At 34.0% G+C, this 25,272-nt stretch overlaps 1 protein-coding gene and 1 long non-coding RNA gene across 2 annotated transcripts in view; both read left to right on the plus strand.

The window, feature by feature from the left end:
* The first annotated feature begins 566 nt into the window (after nucleotides 1-566).
* Nucleotides 567-2,317, plus strand: LOC122525670. The gene is made up of 3 exons (XR_006305858.1): nucleotides 567-676; nucleotides 1,191-1,339; nucleotides 2,034-2,317. It is a non-coding gene; the product is annotated as an uncharacterized LOC122525670 (long non-coding RNA).
* A 4,473-nt stretch (nucleotides 2,318-6,790) lies between these two features.
* The window catches only part of LOC122525696 (polypyrimidine tract-binding protein 1-like), a 167,385-nt gene continuing 148,903 nt past the window's right edge, over nucleotides 6,791-25,272 (plus strand). The window contains exon 1 of the mRNA XM_043648616.1: nucleotides 6,791-6,929. Within this exon, the coding sequence (XP_043504551.1) occupies nucleotides 6,927-6,929 (3 nt within the window). The 5' untranslated portion in view covers nucleotides 6,791-6,926. The remainder of the gene's footprint in view (nucleotides 6,930-25,272) is intronic.

Genomic DNA, 25,272 nt, shown 5'->3' on the forward strand with positions numbered 1-25,272 from the left:
GAGGAGATGGTCGCGCGAGTTTCACCGCAAAGCTAGCGCGAAATACGTAGACGCGCATATGTATATTACATATACATGTATACATAATACATACATGTCTAACTTAACAGGGAATAGTAGTAGGGGTAGTAAAAGAGAGAGAGAGAGAGAGGGTGGAAGGAAGGAAGGAAGATAGGTAGGTAGGTAGGTAGGTAGGTAGGTAGGTAGGTAGAAGTGGGTAGATGCAACGGGTGGCGAGAAAGGGCAAGAGTATTTCACATTTTGGAGAAGTAGGGGGTAGGTGGAACGAATAAGGTAGCTTGTATAGCGAAGCGCGCGTGGCTGAAGGAAATTCGTCGTATGCGCGCGCACAAAATTCGCGCAGTCTCGTATGAGTTCGGTTATCTTCGTGAGGAAGCACGCGACCGATTGGCTTTGGTTAGTCGTTGGTGGTGGGGATAGCGCAAGGATCGCGTTTGAAAGGCCGCGTTATAACATCGGGTATGCGATTCAACGTCGACTGCGGCGGTGGTGATGGCGGAGGAGGTGCTGGTTGGTGGTGGTGGTGGTGGTGGTGATGGTGGTGGTGGTGGTGCTGCTGCTGCTGCTGCTGCTGGTGGAGGTGGTGGTGGTGGAGGTGCTCGCACCACCACCGGAGAGAGAGGCTCTCCTCAGTTGTGTCAAGCTAGGCGATCGAGTAGGACGCTTTTTAATCGTTCCGCCTTCGAGTTTCTCTCACGTACACGCACACGCACACAATCTCTCTCTCTTTTTCTCTTTCTCTTTCTCTTTCTCTTCTCTCTCTTTCTTTCCCTCTCTTTCTCTTTCTCTCTTTTCTATCCATTTCTATTTCTATAACCACCACCCCCTTTTTATTTGATCTCTCTTTCACTTTAATCACACACGCCACGCACGCACGCACGCACGCACATACAGACACGTTTAAGTGATCAATCGACTTATAAAACACACAAGGATTTATCTAGTTTTCTTCTAATTCTTTTTATTTATTTTTTCTTTCTTCCTACTTCTCTAGCTTTCTTTTTTATTATTATTTCGTTCTACAAACAAAACGTATCAACTTGTTTGCTTATCTCTCTCTCTCTCTCTCTATCTATCTCTCTATACAATTTCTAATCAAAAAAAAGAAGCATCACAATTCCCAACTCTATCTTCTTTTTCTTTCTATCGATCTAATTGCATCTACGAAGAGAAGAACGGCCAAAAGTCCTCGCATCTTCCAACGCAACAGGCCTTATTATCAACAACAACAACAACAACAACAAAAACAACCAACCCTTGTGTTATTTGCGTGACAAAACGCGCTGTAATAAACCTGGACGACGTTTACTATTTAATTGTAATTCAAACGATAAATAGAAGACGAGTTAAGAAGCTGTGTTGCATCATCATCGTCACTGTCACCACCACCACCACCACCACCACCACCACTATTAACCACCATACCAACATATCACCACCATCGTGTTCGTCGTCATCAAGTTTCGTCATCAAGTTTCGTCATCGTACGTTTTGAAACAAGAGGGAAGGAACGAGCACACGAGACCACGTGATTCGGACTAGGACAACTCTTTCTCTCTCTCTCTTTCTCATTCTGTATCTCACTTTCTCGTTTCTATTTCTCAAACACACGCATACACACATTATTTCTCTTATATATCTATCTCTTTCTCTCTCTCTATATATATATATATATTCCTTCTTTAATATCAATCACGTTAGAAAAGAAAGAAAGATAAAAAAAAAGAAATAACAACAACAATAATAATATAGATTAAAAAAAAAAAAGTCGCGCGAAAAATATTCGCGAGGAGGACTCGTTGGTGTCATCCCCCGCCCGCCCGTCTGCCCGTTCGACACCACCCCTCGCTTGGTTGTTGTTCTATATACATATATATATATATATACATACATACATATACATATATATATATATATATTATATGTCACATCGTGTTCGATCTATCGTTCTAACGTGCGTGCGTGCGTGCGTGCGTGCACGTGGTGTGTGTGTGTGTTGTTCGCTACCCTAGTGTTGGAGAGAAGGAGGAGGAGGAGGAGGAGGAACTCACCAAAAGACGACGAACGTGGTGGCATCGAAGAAAAAAAAAATAAAGGGGGTTAACAAACCCTAATTCCGACTGTTGCTGCTGTTTTATTTTATTTATGCTGTTGCTGCTTTAATGAATGGTCATCGTCTTCTTCTTCTTCTTCTTTTTCTTCTTATTCTTCGTTGGAATGATTCTTCATGATCAACGCAATCAACGATTCTCGTTGTCTCTCGACGAAGAGAAATAAATCGAGAAAGTAAAAAGAATAAAAATTATAAAAGATATATATACGTATATATTTATATATATTCATATATATATATATATATATGTGTGTGTATATATATGTGTGTATATATATATAACGAAAGAAATTAGGAAAAATTATTCTCGTTGAATTATTTACGAGAAATTGATATCTAACGATGTATCGAGAAGATAGATGTTTGATGAGAGGATAAATTAATTGAAAGAAAGATGAAAAGAAAAGAACAATAGAAACAAAAAAGGCGCGAGATTTTGGAAGGAAATTGATGAATACAGCACACACACCTCTTCTTCCTCTCTTCTAATTCATTCGAAGATAATTAAATAACATTTCTATTTATAAAAGAAATTGTGCTAATATTACGAGTATTCGAGAGAATTGTTCTCTCTTTTATTAAATAAACAAAATAATTAACCGGTCGTTCGGGAATGGTCTGATGATGTATCAGGTTGGAGAGAGAAAGCGTGTTTAATTAAAAAAAAAAAAAAAAAAGAAAAAAAAGAAAAATAAAAGAAAATAAAATACATTGTCGGTCTTTCTACTCTCTCGCTTTCTCTTTTTCTCTTTCTCACTTTGTACGTGTAAAAAAAAATTCTGCTACGTCTCTCTCTCTCTCTCTCTCTTTCTGTATCTCTTTCTCTTTCTCTCTTCTAACAGTAGGATAATCTTAAAGATGGGGGAGAAAAAGTAAATTTTAAACGAAAATTATTTCGTAATTTGTAAGGGAAGATTTAATAAATAAAATTAAAATAAAATCTATAAAGTAAAATATATAATATTTATATATATTTAACAAAAAAATATATAAAATTAATTAAAATATAATAATAATAAGGAAAAAAAATAAAAAAGACAAGCACGTCAATTTTCGTCGTCGTCGTCGTCGTCGTCGTCGTTCGTCGTCGGTGTCGTTTTTTGTCATAAGTGACCTGTCAAGGAACAGACAAAAGAGAATCGCGTTAAGACAATCAAGCACAGTAGTGGGTCCGGTGTTTATATTATATATATAAATATACATATATAAAGAGAGGAAAGGAAGAGAGGGAAAACGGGCGATAGATAATTGATAGATAGATAGATAGATAGATAGATAGGTAGATAGGTAGATAAATAGATAGATAGATAGATAGAAAAATACATGTATCATAGTAAACAATCAAAGAATCATATCTTGCGAGAGAAAAAGAGTAATTTAATATAATAATGTATTCAATTGAGATTTCTATATGCACATTTAAATATTGAAGAGAAAGGGAAGAGAAAAAGGTGCGAGATTAAATCGCGAATTTCTACAAATATATAAATATATAAATATATATATATATATATATATATATATATATATATACATAAACGCACATTCATACATATATATATATATATAGATATATGTGTATATGTATAAAAAATATTTCACTATCTAAATTCTCTCTGACATATATTATAAACGAGGCCTAATTTACACTCGGTGTCATTCTCTCTTCCTCTCTCTCTCTCTCACACACATATTCTTTCTCTCTCGTTTTCACACACATATCCATGTCTAATCTTTTTGTATTATCTCTCGGTCTCTCTCTATCCTATATGTACATATAAAAACACGCGAATATTTAAATACATACATACATATATATATATATAAAAAAATATATATATATACATACACATACGTTTATATGTATACACCCTTTGCACATATCCGATCGTCGTGGCACGACGACGACGGGCTGGCGCGTCCTACGAATAAAAATATTTCGGCGTTTCTACGAGGAGAGATGAACGAAGGGAAAGTTTACGGAGTGGTACGGTGAATAGAGACAACTAAAAACCTCCTCTTCCTCCTTCTCCTCCCCCCTCTTTTTCTATCTCCTATTTCTACCCTTACATTTCCTTCTCTCTCTCTCTCTCTCTTTCTATCTCTCCCTCTCTCTCTCTCTCTCTCTTCATATTCGTATTCCGATCTTTTACATATTTCTAACCGTCTCCTCGTATTTTCTTTTTCTATTTGATATATCTATCTTTATCTTTCTCTCTCATATTTTAGAAAATTTCTTTGAAAAATAATTGTACAAATTATATTCCCGTCTCTTTTTCACTTTCACTTCTACTATTCTCTCGCTCGCTCGCTCCTCGTGAACACGATACCGAACAATCGATTATAACATTAATAATAATAATAATATACATATATAGATAAAAGAGAGAAATAAGAGGAAAAAATAATAAATAATAATTAAAATAAAGTATATATATATATATAAATAGGAAAAAAAGGCGCGAATTAATTCGAAACGGGCCGTTCGCGCGCGCGTTTTCTCCTCGTCTCTCCTCACACTTTGTCAATCTATTCGTGACAATCATTTTCACTTAGCTATTTTAGCGTGTTTTAAAGAAAAAAAATACTCATTACGTACGGTATAAATAAATAAATAAATAAAAAGGAAGGAATAAGAAAAGAGGGACAACAAGTGGACTCTCTTTTTTTTATTATCATCGGAAAATAAGGAGAATAAAAATATAAAAAAAATAGGATCGGAAGTAGGAGGTGTACGGTAAAAATTTGTAGGAAAGAAGTAAATTATTATTATTATTATTATTATTATAAACCTACGTCGTTTCAATTAACGTACGAGCGAATCGCTAATCTCGCGCATAACTTTTTCTATCTCTATCTCTGTCTCTCTGTCTGTCTCTCTCTCTCTCTCTCTTTCTTTCTCTTTCTTTCTATCTATTTTCTTTTCATTCTATCTCTCTTCTTTCTGCGATCCAAAACGATCCCGAATTTTATCATCCCTTTCTTCCCATTTTTCTCGAATTCTAAACAAATACCGAATTTTCTCGAATTCTTTTTTGTTTTTTATCGTTGATTATTTCGTTTTTTATTATTATTATTATTATTATTATTATTATTGTTATTGTTATTTTGTTTGAATTATTATTATACGCGCGAGAGAACACGACGATAAATTTCTCTCGTACGCGTAAAATCTATATTCCCATATGTAAGTAATAATAATCGATAGATGTAAAAATAATATTTCTATAATCACGACAATCAAGTCTCGTTTGAAAGTATAATTAATCGATACTATCGAACGAATTAATTCGTATTTTTCATAGAGGTGGTGTGTACGTATTTATTGTCGTACGCGTTATTTACTACTCTATTCTAACCACCACCCCCCTTCACCCTTACTAAATTTCCCCTTTAAAACTCTATCGTTCTTCTATCTGTCGTTCGGTGGGCGCACAGATATTTGTACAAATTATTTGAAAGAGAAAAAGAAGAAGGAAAAGTTTTTGAAGGATTCTCGATAAGAAGGAATTATTATACTCGATGGTTGTGCGAAAATTTGTAATCTTTCTCTCTCTCTCTCGTACATTCCTTACTTGTACGTTTCTAATTGAATAGAAAAAAATAAATATCCTCGTTCCGAACGACTGTGAAATAAAATAAAAACCAAAACGTGGAAATAGAAGAAGTATCTCTGATTGTTATTAACAACAAAAAATAAAGGACAAGAAGAAGAAGAGAGAGAAGAGGGTTTGGTGCCTCTTCCCTTGTGTTTGCTGTCAATAATCTCTCAGAGAAGTAGAGAAAGAGATAGAGTGAGAAAAGAAAAGAAAAGAAAAAGGGAGGAAAGGAAAGGAAAGGAAAGGAAAGGAAAGATAAGATAAGATAAGAAGAAGATTTTTGGATCGTAAAGAGAAAAGAAAAGAAAAGAAAAAAGTATTTCGACGTCGCGAAGAGAGACGTCGGCAACGAGAATAAGTAAGACGTTTAGTGGTATATCATCACGACGGAGACTCGTTCGAGAGTTCAGCCGCTGGAACGTGCTGCCTGGTGGAACTTGGAGGGCAAGATTCTACGGAGGGTCGGGCTACGCTCGGCCGCTCGTGGCGGCGGAGTCCTCCTTTATCCTCCTCCGGGTCAGCAACACCAGCAGCATCAGCAACAACAACAATATCATCATCATCATCAACAACAACAACAACAACACCACCATCATCAACAACAACAACAGCAACAACAAATTTATCATCAACGTAAAGCAGCGGCGGCAGCGGCAGCAGCAGCAGCAGCAGCGTCTTGGCTCGGTGAGGTGATCGACGTCGACGAGACACGTTCCTCCATCACCACGTATTTTCATTCGTACCCGTTTGTCCCGGGTGGTGCGGTGCCCCTGCCCCCGCCCCTCATCAACAGCATCAACAACGCGGCGGCAGCTGCGGTCACCCCGGGACTCGTAGGACACATATTCGCTGCGGGACAACAGGCTTGCAATCTTGCTTGCACTTGCAATCGTAATATCGTTGCCAATTGTAATCCCCATCATCATCATCAGCATCACCATCATCAACAGCAACAGCAACAGCAGCAACAGCAGCAGCAGCAACAACAACATCAGCAGCAACAGCATCACCACCATCAGCAGCAACAGCAACAACAACAACAACAACACCACCACCATCATCAACAACAACAACAACAGCCTCAACAACAACATCATCACCATCATCACCATCATCAACAACAACAACATCATCGTAATCTCGCCACCACGGCTGCCGTACTTCTGCAGCCGATCGAGCACATCAAGGACACCATGGTGAGGATTATTAATTCTAAACGATTATCGTTAAACGCATTTTAATCCGATTTTAACCAACCTCTAAAGAGATAATTCATTATTCTTTTAATCCTTTCTACATTAACGAACGATTATATTAATCGTTTAACTGGTTAACTCGCGAAGAGAGTGTATTAACGACGACCACTCCATCATTTAACAATATTTCTCGTTTTATCGCTAACTAAGGACTAGTTAATTCTTATCTCTATTAAACGTACTATTACATACGGAATATGGGTAATTACTTTTTCAAACTCCACATACAATTTTTTTTTCTTTTCCCAAGATTAAAACTCGAACGGAAAAATAACTTGTGTATCTTCCTCTCCAATGGATGTTGGGGTAGGGGGCAAGTAACAAGAATTTTTACCAGGGGATCTCGAATTCCCGGGTATAACCAACCATCATCGTCCCGTTTTTGACTATCTCTCTCTTCTCGCAGAGTTACGATAGGTTGAAAGAGAGAGAGAGAGAGATAGAGATAGAAGGAAAGGGACGAGTCTTGCTATGAATTACTTCCGCCGTTTGCCGTGTAAACAGAGAGGGTGGTTGGTTACATACCGAAAACCCAAGCTGGTGTGAATTCTCACTCTACATTTATTTTCTCTCTCTCTCTCTCTCTCTCCCTCCCTCTTTCTAACCAATGTTGCAGCTTCAGCCAATCTTTACTGTTGGCAAACGCCGTATAACTGAGGACCGAACTTTAAATTTCAGCCTCGTCTGTCGAGACATCCTCTTTAATCCTTTGATCGGTAGGTGTCAAGAGATTCACCCTTCTCCCCCTCCTCTTCTCTCTCTCTCTCTCTCCCCCTTTCATTCTCTAACTCTGTTCAACCCACAGAGAAACCCAGAATCGTGATCGTGGTATCTTCTCTCCCTCTCCCCCTCCCACCTACACCATCAAGAATCCTGAACAAACGTGCGTTTTCTCTTCCACTCGATCGGATGATCTCGTTTCATCCGACACACTCCGCGGAGAGAACCTAATTTTCTTTCCTCATTCTCTTTACTTTAGGTCCGAGTATATTCTATGGGGTGATGGGGTAGAGGGGCAGGATCTTTGACTTATTGTTAGTCGAGGAAACACGTAGCGAGAAAGAATCGCATTAGATTTGTCTGCCCTTTTTCCCTACTTCTTTTACTACTTTTACTATTACTTTGTCTTTTTCTCAAAACGAATCTTATTGGAAACGATTTTGATCTTCTTTTCTCTCAGTGATCTCGAAGTTAACGAGGAAAATTCTTACGATGAAATTCTAGGCACTCTCTTTCTCTTTCTCTCTCTCTCTTTTTTCTCTATGTTTCAAATATACCCCCAAACCAAATTCGAATCTTTATCTTATAGTTTTCTTATCGATTCGTTCTTTTCTTTCTTTCTTTCTTTCTTTCGTTTCTTTTTTCTTTTCTCTGTCGACTTCGTCTTTTCTTAGTCGTCAGAAGCAGCTTACGACTATGGGGCTCCGAGAAGTTAGAAGAAGAAGAAGAAGAAGAGAACGGTCGTTACCTTCTTCTGTCTTTTCATAATTATCCTCTCCCTATTTTCTCTCGTTCCTTTTCTTCTTCTTCTTCTTCTTCTTCTTCTTCTTCCTCAACCCCGTGCCTTTTATCTTTCCTTTTTGTCTTTCTCTGGAATTTTCTTTGAATGTGTGCACAGCCAGAGTTTTGTCGGAAAAGATTTACCCTAGCTTTAAATACGCATAGAAAATACGATTTCAGGATACTTAGTTTGTTGTGTTGCCGTTGCGATCTTCGATTAAAAGCACCCGGTCTTTTCCTCTCTCTCCCCCCCCCTCCTTCTAACCCCTCACCCCGCCATCCACACCCCTTTTCACATCCGCGACGTTTGTCTCCCAAGCAACTTGTGTTTTCTTCGAATAGAAAAAGTTCTTTGTTTTACGATCTTTTATTCAATTCGAATTATTATTTTCTAGGGGCGCGGGACGAGGAAGGGGGGGGAAGAGAAAGGTTCTATTTATTTCTCGTGAAAGATCCTTTCTTTTTTCTTTAACAAAGTTTTACTTTGATAATTTATTCGAGATCGATTCGTTCAATTTATATTTAATCAATTTCAAGTTTTAATAATCTGATATTCTACGGGTCATAATTTATTTAAAAAAAAAAAAAAGAAAAAACGAACAAAATCAGAATATTTAAACAATCCATTTCCCCCCCCCATTCCTTCTTACATATAAAAAACGATTTTATCGAATAAAATAAAATTGAAGATTTAAACGATTGTTCGTAGTTTGCTAATTTTGCGTGGTGCTACGATAAAAACAAATCCCTTTTTGTGAAAGAAAAAGTGTGTCAGAGAGAAAGAGAGGGAGATGTTGGGCTGGGGAGAGAGAAACAGATAGACAGACAGACAGATAGAGAGAGAGTTAGTGACTTTGAAAATCCTATTCAGTGCGTTTCTGTGTCCCGTTTTAGCTCTCTCGGAAATGTAGCAACACCTCGTTTTCGTTCGTCCGACACGTAGCTCTATCCGTCGGTTTAGAGTTAATTAAAATCGAGTGCTGTCGGTGGTTCTACCACGTCGAGGGATAATGATCGGTCGTTTTAGTTGCTTTCGAGAGTTCGTGCTCGAATCTATGCGACGCGTAACCCCCAACCTCACCCCCCAACCTCACCTGCTTTTCCACCCCACTCTTTTCCTCTTTCTTTCTTTCTCTCTTTCTTCTCGTATTTTTTTTATTTTTTCTTTTTTTTACACTTTTTCCCCATACGCAGAAATACAAATATAACATTTATTTTCATGCTCGGCCAATTTTTCCGATTGCAACGATTTGTTTTTTGATTTTTTGTTAATCAGTTTGTTATTATTCTGAAAGATAATATGATTTAAGTGTATTTTGATTTTAGCTAATGATTACAATTGTCGGATCGTTATTAAATTAATTAGTTGTGCGTATGTTTTTTTTTTTTTTTTTTGTATTGTCTCGAGTAAATAATTTATAAGCGAGTAGTGTATTATTGCGTTATCGTTTAAATTAATTTGATGCGTAAGTTATTAGACCATTTATACTTTTACTAATTTTCTAATAATATTTACAAAAATTGATATTTTATTTTAAATAAAAATTCAAACAATACGTTTTTAATAACAATCGTACAAATATCGTATAAGAATTAATATAATATATTAATAAAAAAAGAAAATGAATAAAGTGGAACAAAAATGCTTGATTAACGTCATCATCTCACAATCAGATTTATTTTTTATACATATATATATATGTGTGGGATGCGAGCACCTCCAAGCCAAACTTAAATAGGCATTCGTGAGGAGATTGGACGGTGGGCTCTGGATAGCTCAGTGGTTAAAGAGCAGTCAGTCGCCCGGAAAGCGGAAAATCCGGGTTCGAATCCCGGTCAGTCCAATTTTTTCACGAATCCTACATATATATATAATTATTATTAATTTAATAAATTTATCATAGAAATGATATAAACTAAAATAGGTTTACTCTTAGAGAAACTTATGCGTAGAATAGTGGTTAACCGCGACGAGTTGAATTACGTTGAAGAACCTAGTAGTAGAACCTAGTTGAAGAAGCTAGTAGTTTGTCCCTACACAAATACCATCACCACCACCACCACCACCAGCAGCACATGATTCAACAATCGCATGACCCTTTGCATGCTCCTGTTGCGTTCCTTCGGCCTCTTGAGACTAACACCATAACTAACAAACCAACCACCACCTCACTATGACCATAACTATTCTCCTAGTAGCATCTTCCTTGTCGTAGCATAATCGTCCGTTGCTATTGGCATAGTCGTTAAAATCTCTATCTCAGTTGTGTTCACTCATACTCGCTATGTTGTTGGAAGATCTTCTCTCTGTCACCAAAATTTCCCGCATGCAACTTCTACCCCTAACTGATCTTAATTACCAACGGGAAATCTAGAACAGACTACGAGTAGTAATAGTAGTAGTAGTAGTTTTCTTTCAACGTTTACTCTCTCGTCGTCGTCATCATCGTCATCTCATAGTCGTCTCTCATCGTGTCGTTTATCTTTCTCGCCTAATTTCTTCTTGGATATGAATATTTGTATGAGACAGATTTAAACAACAAACCACCACAACCAATCCTCTTACTAATTTTATTTCTTTTCAAGTGGATAGTAGAAGAAAAAAAATATAAAATAGAAATGATTTCATTGAAATAATATTTCAATACGTAAATCTCTAATTATTATTATTATTTATTGTTCAATTGTTTATCGTATTTTAAAGAAAAATCATTTCTACGAAAAATAAATGTATATACTTTTTATATACTACACGAAAGATGATAATATCTCAACCATGATCTTTGCGATTTCTATTCCCATATATAAAATGAACGAAAGGATGGTTAAGAGTAGTGGGTGGTTGGATGGGGTGAAAGTAGGAGGTTAATACATATACATATACGTATATTCGAAGAGATATATAAGAAGATTCACGCAATTCCCCTTCCCCCCTCCCTTCACGTTCTTCTGACATGGAAATGATGCGGTTGCAGTCAAGCACAACGTCATGTCCTTTTCTTTCCTAGGGAATTTTTTTTTCCCCATATATATATCCACTTTTCCTTCCCGTTGAATTTCCTTATCTCGATTTTGCGGGTTCGCTTATAGAAAAATTGTGAAGGAGGTGAGACGTAATCGAAGTAACGTCGGCTTCGTCTTTGTCGCGTACCAACGAGAAAAGCTTTCTTTCTTAGGTAAAAAGAAAAAGAATACACGAACACACATGCACACGTTATAGTTATACGTATACATAAATGCATACATATTGTTATGACTATACGCATACATAAATACACGTATTATAACTATACACATGCATATATATATATATACACACACACATATATTATGATTATACTTATACGTATTATACACGCACAGTACGTTATATGCTTGTATATATATATATATACATATTCTATGATTATACAACATATATAAATACACACGCTACTATTAAATACATATATACATCTATACATATCTATAGTTCCTATCAGGTATGTATAGATGTATATATATATAGAATCTTATTCCATAGTCTTTTATCCACATTACGTACCTACTTTCGATCTCATTTTCAAGGATCGTCTTCCATTTCGCGTGTACAGCCTCTAACCTTCAAGAACAATTCTTTCGCGAGAGAAAACTTGAAAGAAAGAGAGATAGAGAGAAAGAGAGAGAGAGAATAGGGGGAGATCTGGAGTGATGGGGTGAGATGGGGGGGTGAGCTTCGAGACGGAAAAACTAGTTGAGAGAAAGATAGAAGAAAACATGTATATATGTATGCATATATGTATATATGTATGTATGTATGTATGTATGTATGTATGTATGTATGTATGTATGCATGTGTGTTAGAAAAAGATAGAGTGAAAGAAGTGGGAATGGTATCGTAATGCAGTATTGTAGAGACGTGCCTTCAGGCTTGAAAGCTGCTGAGATGTAGCTATACCGGTCGTAGTACACCAGTTATGTACGCGAGAGAATGCAAAAGAAAAAAGGGTGGAAAAGTAAGTACTTCGACTTGTATCTAGCGATGGCTACGAACTACCTTAGAATTTTATTACGAATTATTATACATCGATTCTTTCTCTCTCTCTCTCTCTCTCTCTCTCTCTCTCTTTTTCTCTTTCTTTTTTTATGATTATATTATATATATGTGTACCGTGTGTTTATTTTATTATTTTTTTTAACCTTTTCGATACGAGAGCCGGATATATCCGGCATCTATCTAAAAACTTCAGCGTATATGTACGAACGACCCGGATATTGTTTAACATTGTTTTATTAAGCGTACAGTAGTTTATATTTTGAACGTTTAAGAAAATGTCAATGGAAAATCTTCGTTGTATGGTAACTATGAGTATATCTCATTTTTGTTTATATCGAAAGAGTTTTTAAGTGTTTTTATCGTTAGATTTATTTATTACGTTAAAGTACGTCTTGTTTTATTGTCGTCGATTTTTCAAATTGTTTTATTATCGACTTCTTCTCATCTTGAAATTCATACTTCGGTATTTATTCGTTTTAATTTCTTTTCTTTTCTTTTTTTTAGATTTATTTTATTTTTGATTTATATTACGCATAGGTGTGAGAATATGATTGGATAACAGGTGAATATATAGGGGGATAAATATAGAAAAGTACGTAGTTGTAGATAAATCGAAAGTATGTCAAAGTTTGAGGCAAGTATGCGAATGTTACGGTGCTTCTCTACCTAGTAACTATTTTTTTTCTTTTTCTTCTTCTTTTTCTTTTTCTTCTTCTCCCCTTTCCTATCACTTGTCTGTGTACTTTCTTTTAGATTTTTTACTTTTCAAGTACTCTAACAAAGCTAGATCATATATCGATCTTTATACCATATAAATACTTATTCTTATATGCATACTATACCATTGAAAGTTATTGAATCACTTCATAAAATAATACAAAGTTAACGTCAATAAATGTGGTATACAATTTTTCTTAATATTTGTTTATAAAATCAATTATTATTTTCTTTTTTTTTTCTCTCGAAAAAATGCATGATTACATCATCATTGCAGAGAAATGTGTAATCCATATAAGAAAAAAATAACTACATTAGCGTGTCAAACGTATTTGCAATATATATGAGCCGTTTATTTTGAAAGTGGCCTAACTCCATTTTTCATTTTTTTCCGGTTACCCACGGTACCATGTACAGCTTCAAATTATCTACCAATAAAGCATTTAAGATTTTTTATATTCCGAATAAATACGGTAATTCTGGACACATAAGTTTTCAGAGTTAGCTGAATCACTGAACCGTTTATTTTGAAAGTGGCCTAACTCCATTAGGAGTAGACATTTTGGTGTGGTAGAAATGGCATAAAAAAAAATAATTTACTGTTTGTCCCCCGAGAGTATTATAATATTATCAAAAAATGTCGGAAAGGTAATAACTTTATGTACATGAAATGAGACAAGAAGATTTTGTATCAACAATATTATTAGAAGACGCAATTTTTAAAAGGGTAAAGGATTCTAACGGAGAACCAATAAACTGTTTAAAAATATGTTGGATGCGTTTTGTCAAAAATGAATAAGATTTTCTATAAGACATCAATGAATGAGAAGGAAAATTTGAAAGTCCTGAATTTAATACCACGTCGGGGTAGACCAAGAAAGTTCGAAAATATTGTATTGACACCACTGTATAAAAATATAAGACAAATTACAAGCGCAAAATTCAAGGACATAATTGACTTATTACGATATATACCACCGGAACATCATGATTTCTTTAAATCCCTTTCACATACACAAAATGTAGATGAGTAGAAAATTGTTTTGTAATTTATGTTTGTAACAAATATTTTGAATCGAATAATTTATGTTTTCAAAGTGTTATAAAGATATGTAAAATAAAATAAGTATTGTTTTTTCGCAATTTGAAGCATCTTAAATTATGTTGAATGGACTTCGGTTCCTTCAAATTTTATAACGAATCTGGTTGTTAATTTTGAAAGTAGCCCAACTCCATTCTTGGTAAGAAAACGCATATTATTCACTTAATAATTGCCATTATTTTAATAGGAACTGTAAATTGAACACCTTTAGATACACTTAAGCAACATAACTCATTGTTATTCTTTACGTATATTTTAATTGCATTGAAACGCAAACCTTTAAATATCTCAATTTAAGGTTATATGGAGTTAGGCCACTTTCAAAATAAACGGCTCATATATTTATTTTTTTAGAATATTTTTCTTTATTTTATTTTGTAATATTGATAATTATTAAAGAAAATAAAAAAAGGTTGTATAAATAGAAAGTTAGAGTGAACTGTGGTGTCCGGGGTTACAACGATTATTATTTATAGTTTCACCAACGGGGAATAATCTTAAATTCCCAAAGGTATCCCGAGCAAAACCAGCATGAATGTTAAGAAAAAAAAGGAAGAAGAATAGAAATACGATAGAGAACGATAGTCTTTTCGTGCTTGGAGTATCAAAGTCTCGTTTGTACACCGGCATGATCGAGAAACAATGCCTTCTTCGTGACGACCCATCCAAAATTTCACTCTTCTCTAGTTTCTCTCTACCTTTTTTTTCTTTTCTTTTCTTTTCTTTTCTTTTCTTTTTTACCGTCTACGGTAAATGTTTCGGAGATGTGTTGTAACTCGCGCGTTAAAAAGAGAAAGAAAGAAAATAAAAAAAGATACGTTTTCTCTTGTAAATATTTAAATAAGTACCACACGTATTGTTATCTTCCATCAATTTCAATTGAATTTTTTTTTTGGTTTTTATTTATAATCATTATTCCTAGGAAGGAAGAGAAGTTGGTGCGAAAAAACAATATTTTTGAATTTAATTATATTCTCGTTATCATATTCGACGAAAATAATTTTACACGACGTGTGTTACAATCGATCGAGTTTATTAAAAATTAAGTCAGAAAAAGAAGAAAAAAAGAAAAAGGAAAACCGAACAAGTCGTACGAATATTATAATTCACAAAAAATTCAATTCATTAACCATTCAGTGAACCAATGTAAAATAAAACACCCCTCTCCTTACGTTTTCGCGAAAATAAAATCCACGAATAAATATATCTTTTTATTTTTATAAGTACATATACGAAAAATAACCATCGACAAAATAGAAATGAATTCTTTTTCTCGTCGGATTAACTTTAAAAAAAAGAAAAGAAAAAGAAGAAGAAGTACATATATAGTGTGACTAGAAAGAAATCGGGTTGAACAGGTAGTAAAAAGTGGTTTCAGACAGACGTAGGTAGGAAATGGTGAAGACAGAAATATACGGGGAGACGGAAAAAGAAAGAGAGGGATGGGAAGGGCATGGGGGGTTGGGTAAAGGGATGGGAAAGGGTGTAGAGAGGTCGAGGTGAATTTTCCACGATTCGAACGAGCCTCGGGGCCATCGGTTGTGTCGTTTCCCGGCCTGGAAGTGTACTCCAACTCTCCATCCTCTTATGTGTATCGTGGTGCAGGCAAAGTAACGTTGGTTCGAGGGTGGTGGTGGGGTGGTGGTGGGAGGAGGAGGAGTAGGAGGAGGAGGATAGAGGTACCTATTGCGGCGGCATAGTAAATGCTAAAGTAGACCCAGAGAATGTACAATGTACATACGTGTGTGTTCTCTCAGTTTCATCGCAACATTGCTATAGAAGAAGAAGAAGAAGAATATATAAGAGAAAACGAAAGAAAAGGGAAGAAACCGAGTGTTGTACGAGGTTTAAAAAGGGTGGGTGGTTGGGTAAAGAGAAAGGGAAAAGAAGAAACGAAACTATGAACAAGAATTTTTTCTTGCCTCGAATTATTTTCTTTTTTATTTTGTTAAATTTTGATGATTGAATTATTGTGTTATATTTAGCTTTAGTATTTTTTCTTTTTTTCTTTTTTGTTTTAACTCGACTTTGATTCAACTATCAATTTGTTTATTTATATTTTTTTTAGTAGTTTGTTATAGGTTCTTATTTTTGTTATATTTTTTATTTATTCCTCCCACCCCTCCTTCCCCCCTAGTTTTGTTGTTTACGCGTAACAGAAATGGTTTTTGTAGCTTGCGTAGATATGATTTTCCAGAATTATCAGATTTTATTTCGTTCTTTTCCCGAACGAATAGTAAATCTTTTTTCTTTTTTTTCAACTTGCCAGTGATTTTTTTCGGTATTATCAGGTTTGTTTTTCGTGTTTTTGACATTTGTAATAGAATTTTATTCTCTGCCTTTTTTTTTCTTTTGTTTTATTTACATGTAACAAGAGTTACAAAATATATCTATCAGGTTTTGAAAATATTTTTATAATATTATTGTTCTTAAATATAAAACTATTTTTATAAATGTCTTACTTTTAATGTCAATTTTATTAATATTCAATAATATTCATAATTCATTTCGAAATGGTGAATCGTTTAATGTAAAATTGTCTAAGTTTAGACAATTTAAGACTTAGACTAATTTAATCTAATAAGATTTATTAATATCTCAATATAGTTAAAACATTAAAATGAAGATCTGAATAATTTTCATACATTCAATCAAATTAAAGATACTCCAATTATATTTATTAATAAATAAATAAGATTATAAAATATAAATCGTAAAATTCTCAGTGATAGAATATCGTATTATATATTGAACGTTACTATTTCGAATAACTCGTTAAATACATCTTTTTTTAACTTGCCCTTATTTTCCTAACTATAAATTTATCAGACACCACTACGAAACAAACAATTTCCAATAGATTTTTATTGAATATATATTATTATTTAGTGACGCAACCCAGATGCATTTGTTCGTTCGAAACACTCTCCCAATAAATTCGAGCTTCAATTGTTTAACAAATCGAGAGGGGCCGGGATTCGAACCCAGGATCTTTCGCATAGCGAAAGAACGCTCTACCACTTGAGCCACGAAGACCTATTTATTAAATGTATAAAATAATATTAAATCCCAAAGAGAATCTCTAATTATTAAAATTATTACATATATACTTAAAAATAGTTAAAAATAAAATGAATAATAGTAAGATGAGTTTCTCAGTTGGGAGGGACGCGTAGGAGTCGTTATAGGAGAAATAGGGTGATTTAGGTGAACCCATAAGAGGAACGGCCACTGTCTAGATCCCCATTATTGACGTTGTAAGGATGTAAGAGTTTGTCTATACGTGGATGAGTGTTAGAAAGAAAGAGAGAGACAGATAGAATTGGAGTGGGAGGTTTGGTGGAGGTGGGGGGGGAAGAAGAGTAAGAGATAGGACGAAAACCGAAGGGTGGTTTACACCGATGGTGTCTGAGGATAAGGTAGCAGCGGACGTATTAGGTAATTGTGGGGCCGAGTTCCGAAGGTGATGGTGGTGGTGGTGGTGGGGTAGGGGTGAATGGGGGGTGGCCAAAGGAGGGGGTGATTTATATTGCCGGCACGTGACGCCGCCGAGAAATTATCGTTAGCCACCTTACCGCGCATTCCCGATTCCCCCACCTCATCCCCCTCATCTACCTCATCACCCTTCCCCCTCCCCCCCCCCCGTTCACCGTTGGCAACAACCAACCCTCCTTTCAACTTCCTATCACGCTTCTTCTTCTCGTCTTCTTCGTCTATATAACCGTTCTATTCTCTCCGTTCGTTTTCCTCTAACGTGTTTCCTTGTTTCGATCGTTAGTGGTACTTATTTTTCCCTTTTCCATCATCTTCTTCTTCCCTTAATTACCTTCCATTGTCTTTATTTTCTTTCATTTCCTTCGGGATTTTTTTTTGTTTTTTTTTTTTTTTTTTTTTTTTCGTTATTTTTTATTCTCTTTATTATCAGTCCATTTATTTTTCAGAGATAATTATTACATTGGGAACAATTATATTGTGATTCTTATATCCTCGTTTATTCGTAATTTTGTATCATTTATTTCGTTTGTTTCGCATTTTTTTTTCCTCCGGGAATTTTATTGCCATTCTTTATTAACATATGGTATAATATACTTTTCGTTGAAATTGTTTTTGGTTTAAATTCAATTATTTCCTAGAAAATATATACATTAAGTTTATTCATTGTTATCGTTAAAGATTTATTTTTTTCTTTTTTCGAATCATTGTATAAAAAGTAATTCATAATTTTACATTTATAATTGTTTTTGCAATTGCTTGGAAGTCAAATTTTTTATGGTATATCGAAGAGAGAAAAAAAAAGAAGAAGTCAGCCAATAGGAAACGAGGATAAATCGTCGATAAATAATTCAAAATACAATTTTTTTTTCTCTTACGACATTTTCACCAAACTATTCGATTGTCGATTCCCATATGCAAAGAAGAAGAAGAAGAAGAAGAAGACGAAGAGTGGATTGGTTGGTTGGTTGGTTGGTTGGTTGGTTGGTTTGTAGGCATGGAACGAAGAAGGATGATTGATAGAAAAGAGTTTTTCACAAGAAGGAATTCAAAAAGCTCCTTACGTCTTGAAAAATTCTCGTTTTCGATATGCGCGACGTTCTTGACGAGGCATTCAGTTTTCAAGATTCGCATTAAAGGAGAGGTGGGGATGGGGAGGGGGTAGGGAAGAAGATACTTCTTTCTATCTTTTTCTTTTATTTATTTTTTGTTGTCTCTCTCTTATCTCTTTCCCTTGTTTCCCCCCATAGTTTTCGATTACGATAAAAAGTTAAAGAAAAAGAGAAAGAGAAAGAGAGAGAGAGAAGAGAAGAGAGAGAGGGGGGGGGAGAGAGACGACAGAAGACAGACATTTTCTCTTATTTCTACTCGTCATATGATCCTCTTTCAAAGTTCCTACGCGAAATAGGAAAATCATAGTAAACGTATTTCGAAAAGTTACATCATTAGGTTCCACCTCTTTCTCTCTCTTTCTTTCTTTCTTCCTTTCTCTTTCTTTTATATTATATTTTTCTATCTTTTCCCGTGTTCTATTCCTCTTATGCACACGTTTCTTTCACATCATTATCCTATGAAATATTTTACAATAGGAGTTCTAACAAGTAGCATTTTTATTTTTGTTTCAAGTAAGATTCCTCTACCACCCCCCTCCCCATCCACCCCATCCATCCACTCCCGTCTTGGAAATCGTTATTTCGAGAAATCCCGTATTAAAGTACTGCGAGATTTAAAAGGGGTTCTGTGTTGTTTAGGGTGAGTCATGTGAATGATTAAAGTAAGATTAGAAAAATAGGAAAGAAAATATTAATGATCTTCCACTTCTACCGTTCGTGTGATTTATTATCCTGATTATTGTTTTATTATTATTATTATTATTATTATTATTATTGTTGTTGTTGTTGTTGATGTTGTTGTTATTGTTGTTGTTACTGTTGTTGTTGTTTATGGTTATCATATGGTAGAATTTACGTACGAAAGTTACATAGAAAACGTCTATACTTACGAGTCATTCCGATAATTGAAAACGTGACTCAGCTTTAGGATTTAACCGAAGGGAACAACAACAACCAACACCACGACCCCTTATACACAAGATTTTCTAATCGCTTGTTGTAAACGCCTTGACTTTTTACATCTTTTTTTTTCTTTTTTTTGTTTTTACCCCTTTTCTATTCATTTTTTATTGTCGACTTAATCTTCAGATGATCTATGGTGTATCTGATCGAATTATTTGCCTTTAGTTTCTCCCTCTCTCTCTCTTTTTTTTTTTTAACAATGTTTATATATGTATACGTAATCTTTTAATTACTTTCTCTGCGTTTTTCGTAATATTTTACTTATATTTTGATTAATTGTTAAGATTTGTCGTTCGATCAGAACGTTATTCGTCATTTTCTTAATTCCTTTGACTTTTTTTTTTTTTTTTTTCATTTGTCTTTTTATTCTTACGAATTTCTGAATTAATCGATGACCGTGTGGATATGAAAGCATTCCGTTGATAGCATGGCTTCTTCTAATGTTTCGATTTTTCTCTCGAATATTATATATATTTATTTTTTAATTACTTTGAAAATCATTTATCTTCGTTTATAAATTTGAAACATTGTTTCTTCATTAGTAGTAATCGTTCGATTAGTCTTTAATAACATTGACAATAATTTTCTAATTTATTTATTACATTTATTTACACATTTATATATATATATATATATTTTCACATAATTATCATTAAGTTATTTTCCTGAACGTATATCTCATAATTACTTTAACAATAATTTAAAAGTAACATTTCTAATCCGTTCATTTGTCTTTTATATATATATCATAAATTTTCATAGTTTTCTCTTCTTTTGTATTTCCATGAATTATATTCTCTTAAAGGAGAATAAATACATAATAATAAGAATAATGATACTAATAATAAGAAGAAGAAGAAGAAGAAAATAGAAAGGAACGCAAAGTCGCGTGATAAAGAGGGGCAAGTGAATTCGAAACGCGAAGACGTTAGTCAAAAGACCGTTCTAATTTCGTCTACGGCGCGAAAAACACTACGTTCGAGATGAAACGATTTGTTCAGAAAGAAGTAAGAGGGAGAATAATAGTAGTAGTAGTAGTAGTAGTAGTAGTTGTTGCCGTGGGGGGTTGCAATATCACGGATGATGATTTTCAAACGCATCTTTCAAGCCCCCCCCCCCCCCGCCCCCGCCCCCCATTCCTCTTAACTCCTTTCCATTTTCATTCTCTCACATCCCCTAACCCCTATCCTCCCCTCACTCCCCACCCACCCTCTTCCTATTTCGACTTCTTCTTGTACACCCCTTTATTCCTCCTCACTTCCTTAACCCTCAGCCGACACAGCATCAAGACCGCAGAAACCGTGCCTCGAATGCCGTTTTAAACCGTTCCGACGTTTAGCGAAGATTTAAAGCTCAATAAAAACGTCGCTCGTAATCGCGAGTTTCCCTCCGAAACGATCTCTACTACCACCAACCACCCTTTCTTAACCCTTTCTTACCCCTTTCTTACACCTTTCTTATACACCTATCCGCCGCGATGTCGATCTTTTAGGATTTATCGTCAGTTTTGAATCTCTTTTTGATTGGAGTTAAAGAATAAGAAGAAAATAACATTTGGAAGTTTATATTTTCTTTTATTATTGTTCAGTTAATTTGATTTGATTTCATTTCATTTGATTTGAATAAGAAAATAATATTTGGAAGTTTATATTTTCTTTTATTATTGCTCATTTCATTTGATTTGATTTCATTTGATTTATAATTTAATTTGATTTAATATTTTATTTAGTATCGAAGTGTGTGTCTGTGTGTGAGTATTTATAAAGAATATTTCAATAAAATAATTATGGTGATTATTTTTTAAATTAGTCAAACGATTGACAATTTAAATTTCAATGTATATAAATATATAATAGTTATATATTAAATACATTTTTATTTACGGTAGTAACCGTTAGAGTGTGCTGAACGCGCTTAATTATTGCAATCCTTGAGAACGGAATGATTTTTACTGTTAATTTGAATTATTTTGATATAATAAAGGAAAAATAATTAAAATAAGAGTAGGAAAGAAAAGAAAAAAGAAACGAATCTTGTAAGATATTTGAAGGGACAAATAAACGTTTAAATTTTGATAAAAAAAAAAACAAAAAGAAAAAGAAGTAAGAAAGAAAGTGAACGTGAGTGAAAATGAATGTGTGCGAGAAGTAGGAGGGAGGTATACACGAGCCGTCATCGGTTTTTCTAGCCGACTGTTTTCCAAGATTGCTTTTTCTCGGGTAAATCTTATTGGCATCCCAGGGCTGTTCGGTGTGCTGCAAATCCGTGGTGGGAGGGTGATAGGGAGGGAGGGAGGGAGGTAGGAACCAGCTTTTCTACCTTTTTCGCTGCCTGCCGGAACAGGAAAGTGATTTTGAACGAGAGAGAGATACCGTGAAGATCTCGTCACCCTCGATTTGCCGACCCTTTTTCCATTCATGTGCAAACTACTATTTTACCAACACCTATCTACACACTCTCACACACATATACATTATGCGAACGTTTCGAACAAACTTTTGTTCTATGAGAACAATCATCGTTTCTATAATCGTAATATAAATATATATTTTTAAAATATATATGAAAATATATATAAAATTAAAATATAGATTAAAAATATAGATATATATAGATAAATTTATAAAATATTTATTTATATAATATTTTAAAAAATATTTATATAATTTATATAATATTTAAAAATATAATAACTATTATAATATTTAAAAATATATTTATAAATTTATATAATATTTTAAATTTATATAATATTTTATAAAATATATATATATTTTATCCTTTTAAATTTACTCGAATTTTTGTTTTTTATTTTCGTTTCTTTCTTTCTCGAATTATAGCAAGGAAAATTGTTGGAGTTAATTTTTTTGTAAAAAAAAATTGTATTTTTCTTTCTCTTTGAATGCGTATTTGTATACATGTAAATGTGTGTATGTGTGTGTGTGTTAAATGTCGAACATTTACTGGCAAACTTATAACCGAGGGCCTGCGGTTTCTCGGTACGTTACTGCGGTACCGAGCCGTCAAGTTCATATTGCCGGTTTCCTGTCATTAACGTGCCACTGGTTCCTTCTCTAAACGCTTTACACCCACACATACACACACCCACGCGTGCACTAACACAATTATACATGAGTTACGTTTTCCTACGATTTCATCGAACATACTCGTGTTTCTAACGATCACAATAGTCCTATTTGTGGTATGAAACTAAATTCACGCTTAGTTTCTACAATTTTTTTTTTTACATTTTTGCGTAAGAGTTGGATGAAAACTTATGAATTATGCCAATTATTTTTACACACACTTATATATTAATAACGTGCATAGAAATATAATTATGAATTGTTGCGTCTAATTTATTTCTTTTTTTTTTTCTTTTCTTTTTTTAATTTAAATAATTATTTATCTCGAGTAAAAGATTAAAATAAAAAAAAAAAGAAAAATATAAAAAAAGAAATATTAAATTACGTATAACACGCGCGCAACGAACACGGTCTATAGATAAACTCATGAATTATGCAAATCTAATTTATTTTAATGGTCAATTATAAATTATTTGAATCGATTATTCTAATTTGAATTGATAAGATTTATTAGAATTCGTAGAAAAAAAAAATAAAATCTAAATTACACGTACACGTACACGTACACGTCGAACGCGATACAGATATACACATGAATTATGCAACCTACTTTATTTTAATGGTAAATTATGAATCATTCCTAATCGACTATTGTAATTAATATTAATGAGGTCAATTAGAAATTATATGTATATAAAAAAATAAAATATAAATAAAATATTTTATTAATATTTTTAAAATAATATTATATATTATATAATAATATTTAAAAATAATTTTAAATATCAAATTATTCTCGGATAAAGTTAAAAAAAAGAAAACAATTTCTGAGGGAAACTTTTTCCATGTCATCATATTGTTCTTTCGTTTTCTTTTTCTTTTTGTATTTTTTATTCTCTTATTTCATTCTTACTTTTTTTTTCCTCATTCTCTCTCTCTCTCTCTCTCTCTCTCTCTTTTTTTTTTCTTCGTGGAAAGAAAATTTTCATTGAAGAAAAACTACAACGCGTTCGAAAAGTTTCGTGACCCGTCACACGTCACCACCTTTATTTATTTTCAACGTTAAGAAAACTTTTTTAGATTCTTCTTCTTCTTCTTCTATTTTTTTTTTTTTGTATTCCTAGCTACCTCCCACCAACACCCTTCTACGCTAGACACGTATCTCTAAATTTTATTATTTCTAAAAAAGAACCAAAATTCAGAGAGACTAATGATCGAATGATTTTGATGCTTTTCACAATATTTTAATTTATCTTGAATTTATAAATTGATTGTGTCCCTTAATTTAGGTATTATTTCTTTTTTTTTTTTTATATATTATTAGTATGTAACATTAATTTTATATTAAATTACATGGTATAATAATCAATTTGATAATTAAAATAATAATAATAATAATTAAAACAAAATAGTACTAATAATAATAATCATCGTTAAAATATAAATATTCTAGTAAAGTTTTAAAAAGTTCAATAAGATTTGAAAGAAAAATGAGAACGCATTCATTCTCCTAGGATATTCTACGAATTCTTAAAATACATTTCCTTTCTCGCCCCTTCCTCCCGTCCTCATTCCTCCCCATTCCCCTTTTATATATATTTCTCTCTTTTCTTCTCGATAGACGTTTGAACGATCCTAACAATATCTAGAACGGTATTAATAGTCAAGGTAAACCCATCGACTTGTTACAGCTCCTTAGCCCCTTTTTCCCCAAGATCCTTTACCCTTAATTTGATCGACGTTGAAAAGTCGTCGTCGTCGTCGTCACGGTGGAAAGCCGATTCCCATGGTGAATGGTAGTAGCCCCCCAAGACATTCTTGAATTTTCCCCGTTAACGGAAAATAGGAGATGGTGGTAGCTGGAAAAGGATGGAAAAGGGCTGGTGGGAGTAGAAAACGATGAAGAAAAAAGAAGAAGAAGAAGAAGGAAGAGGAGAAATAGGTGGGGGGGTGGGTGGTGTTAAAGTATGAGAAGGGAATGGTGATGGTTGAAGGTTTGATTTGGGGTGGGGGAGTGAAAGAAAAAAAGAGAAGTTTGAAAATCCCTTCGATACCTTTTAGACTTTCTCCTTCCAACTTCCCCCCACCCTATTTTTCCCCACACCTTACGCCCACTCCAACTCTTCTCTTATACCACTTACACACTATTTTATAACCGTGAATTTCTTTTTCCCCGTAGGAAAATCATTCGTCCAAATAAGTAAATCGTCGCATTCTAAAGCAACGAAAATAAGAGAACGTGGTGTTGTCGTCGTCGTCGTCTTACTGAACGAGG

Source organism: Polistes fuscatus, unplaced genomic scaffold (genome assembly GCF_010416935.1).
Source record: "Polistes fuscatus isolate 324 unplaced genomic scaffold, CU_Pfus_HIC Scaffold9, whole genome shotgun sequence".
Classification (NCBI taxonomy): Eukaryota; Metazoa; Arthropoda; class Insecta; order Hymenoptera; family Vespidae; genus Polistes; species Polistes fuscatus.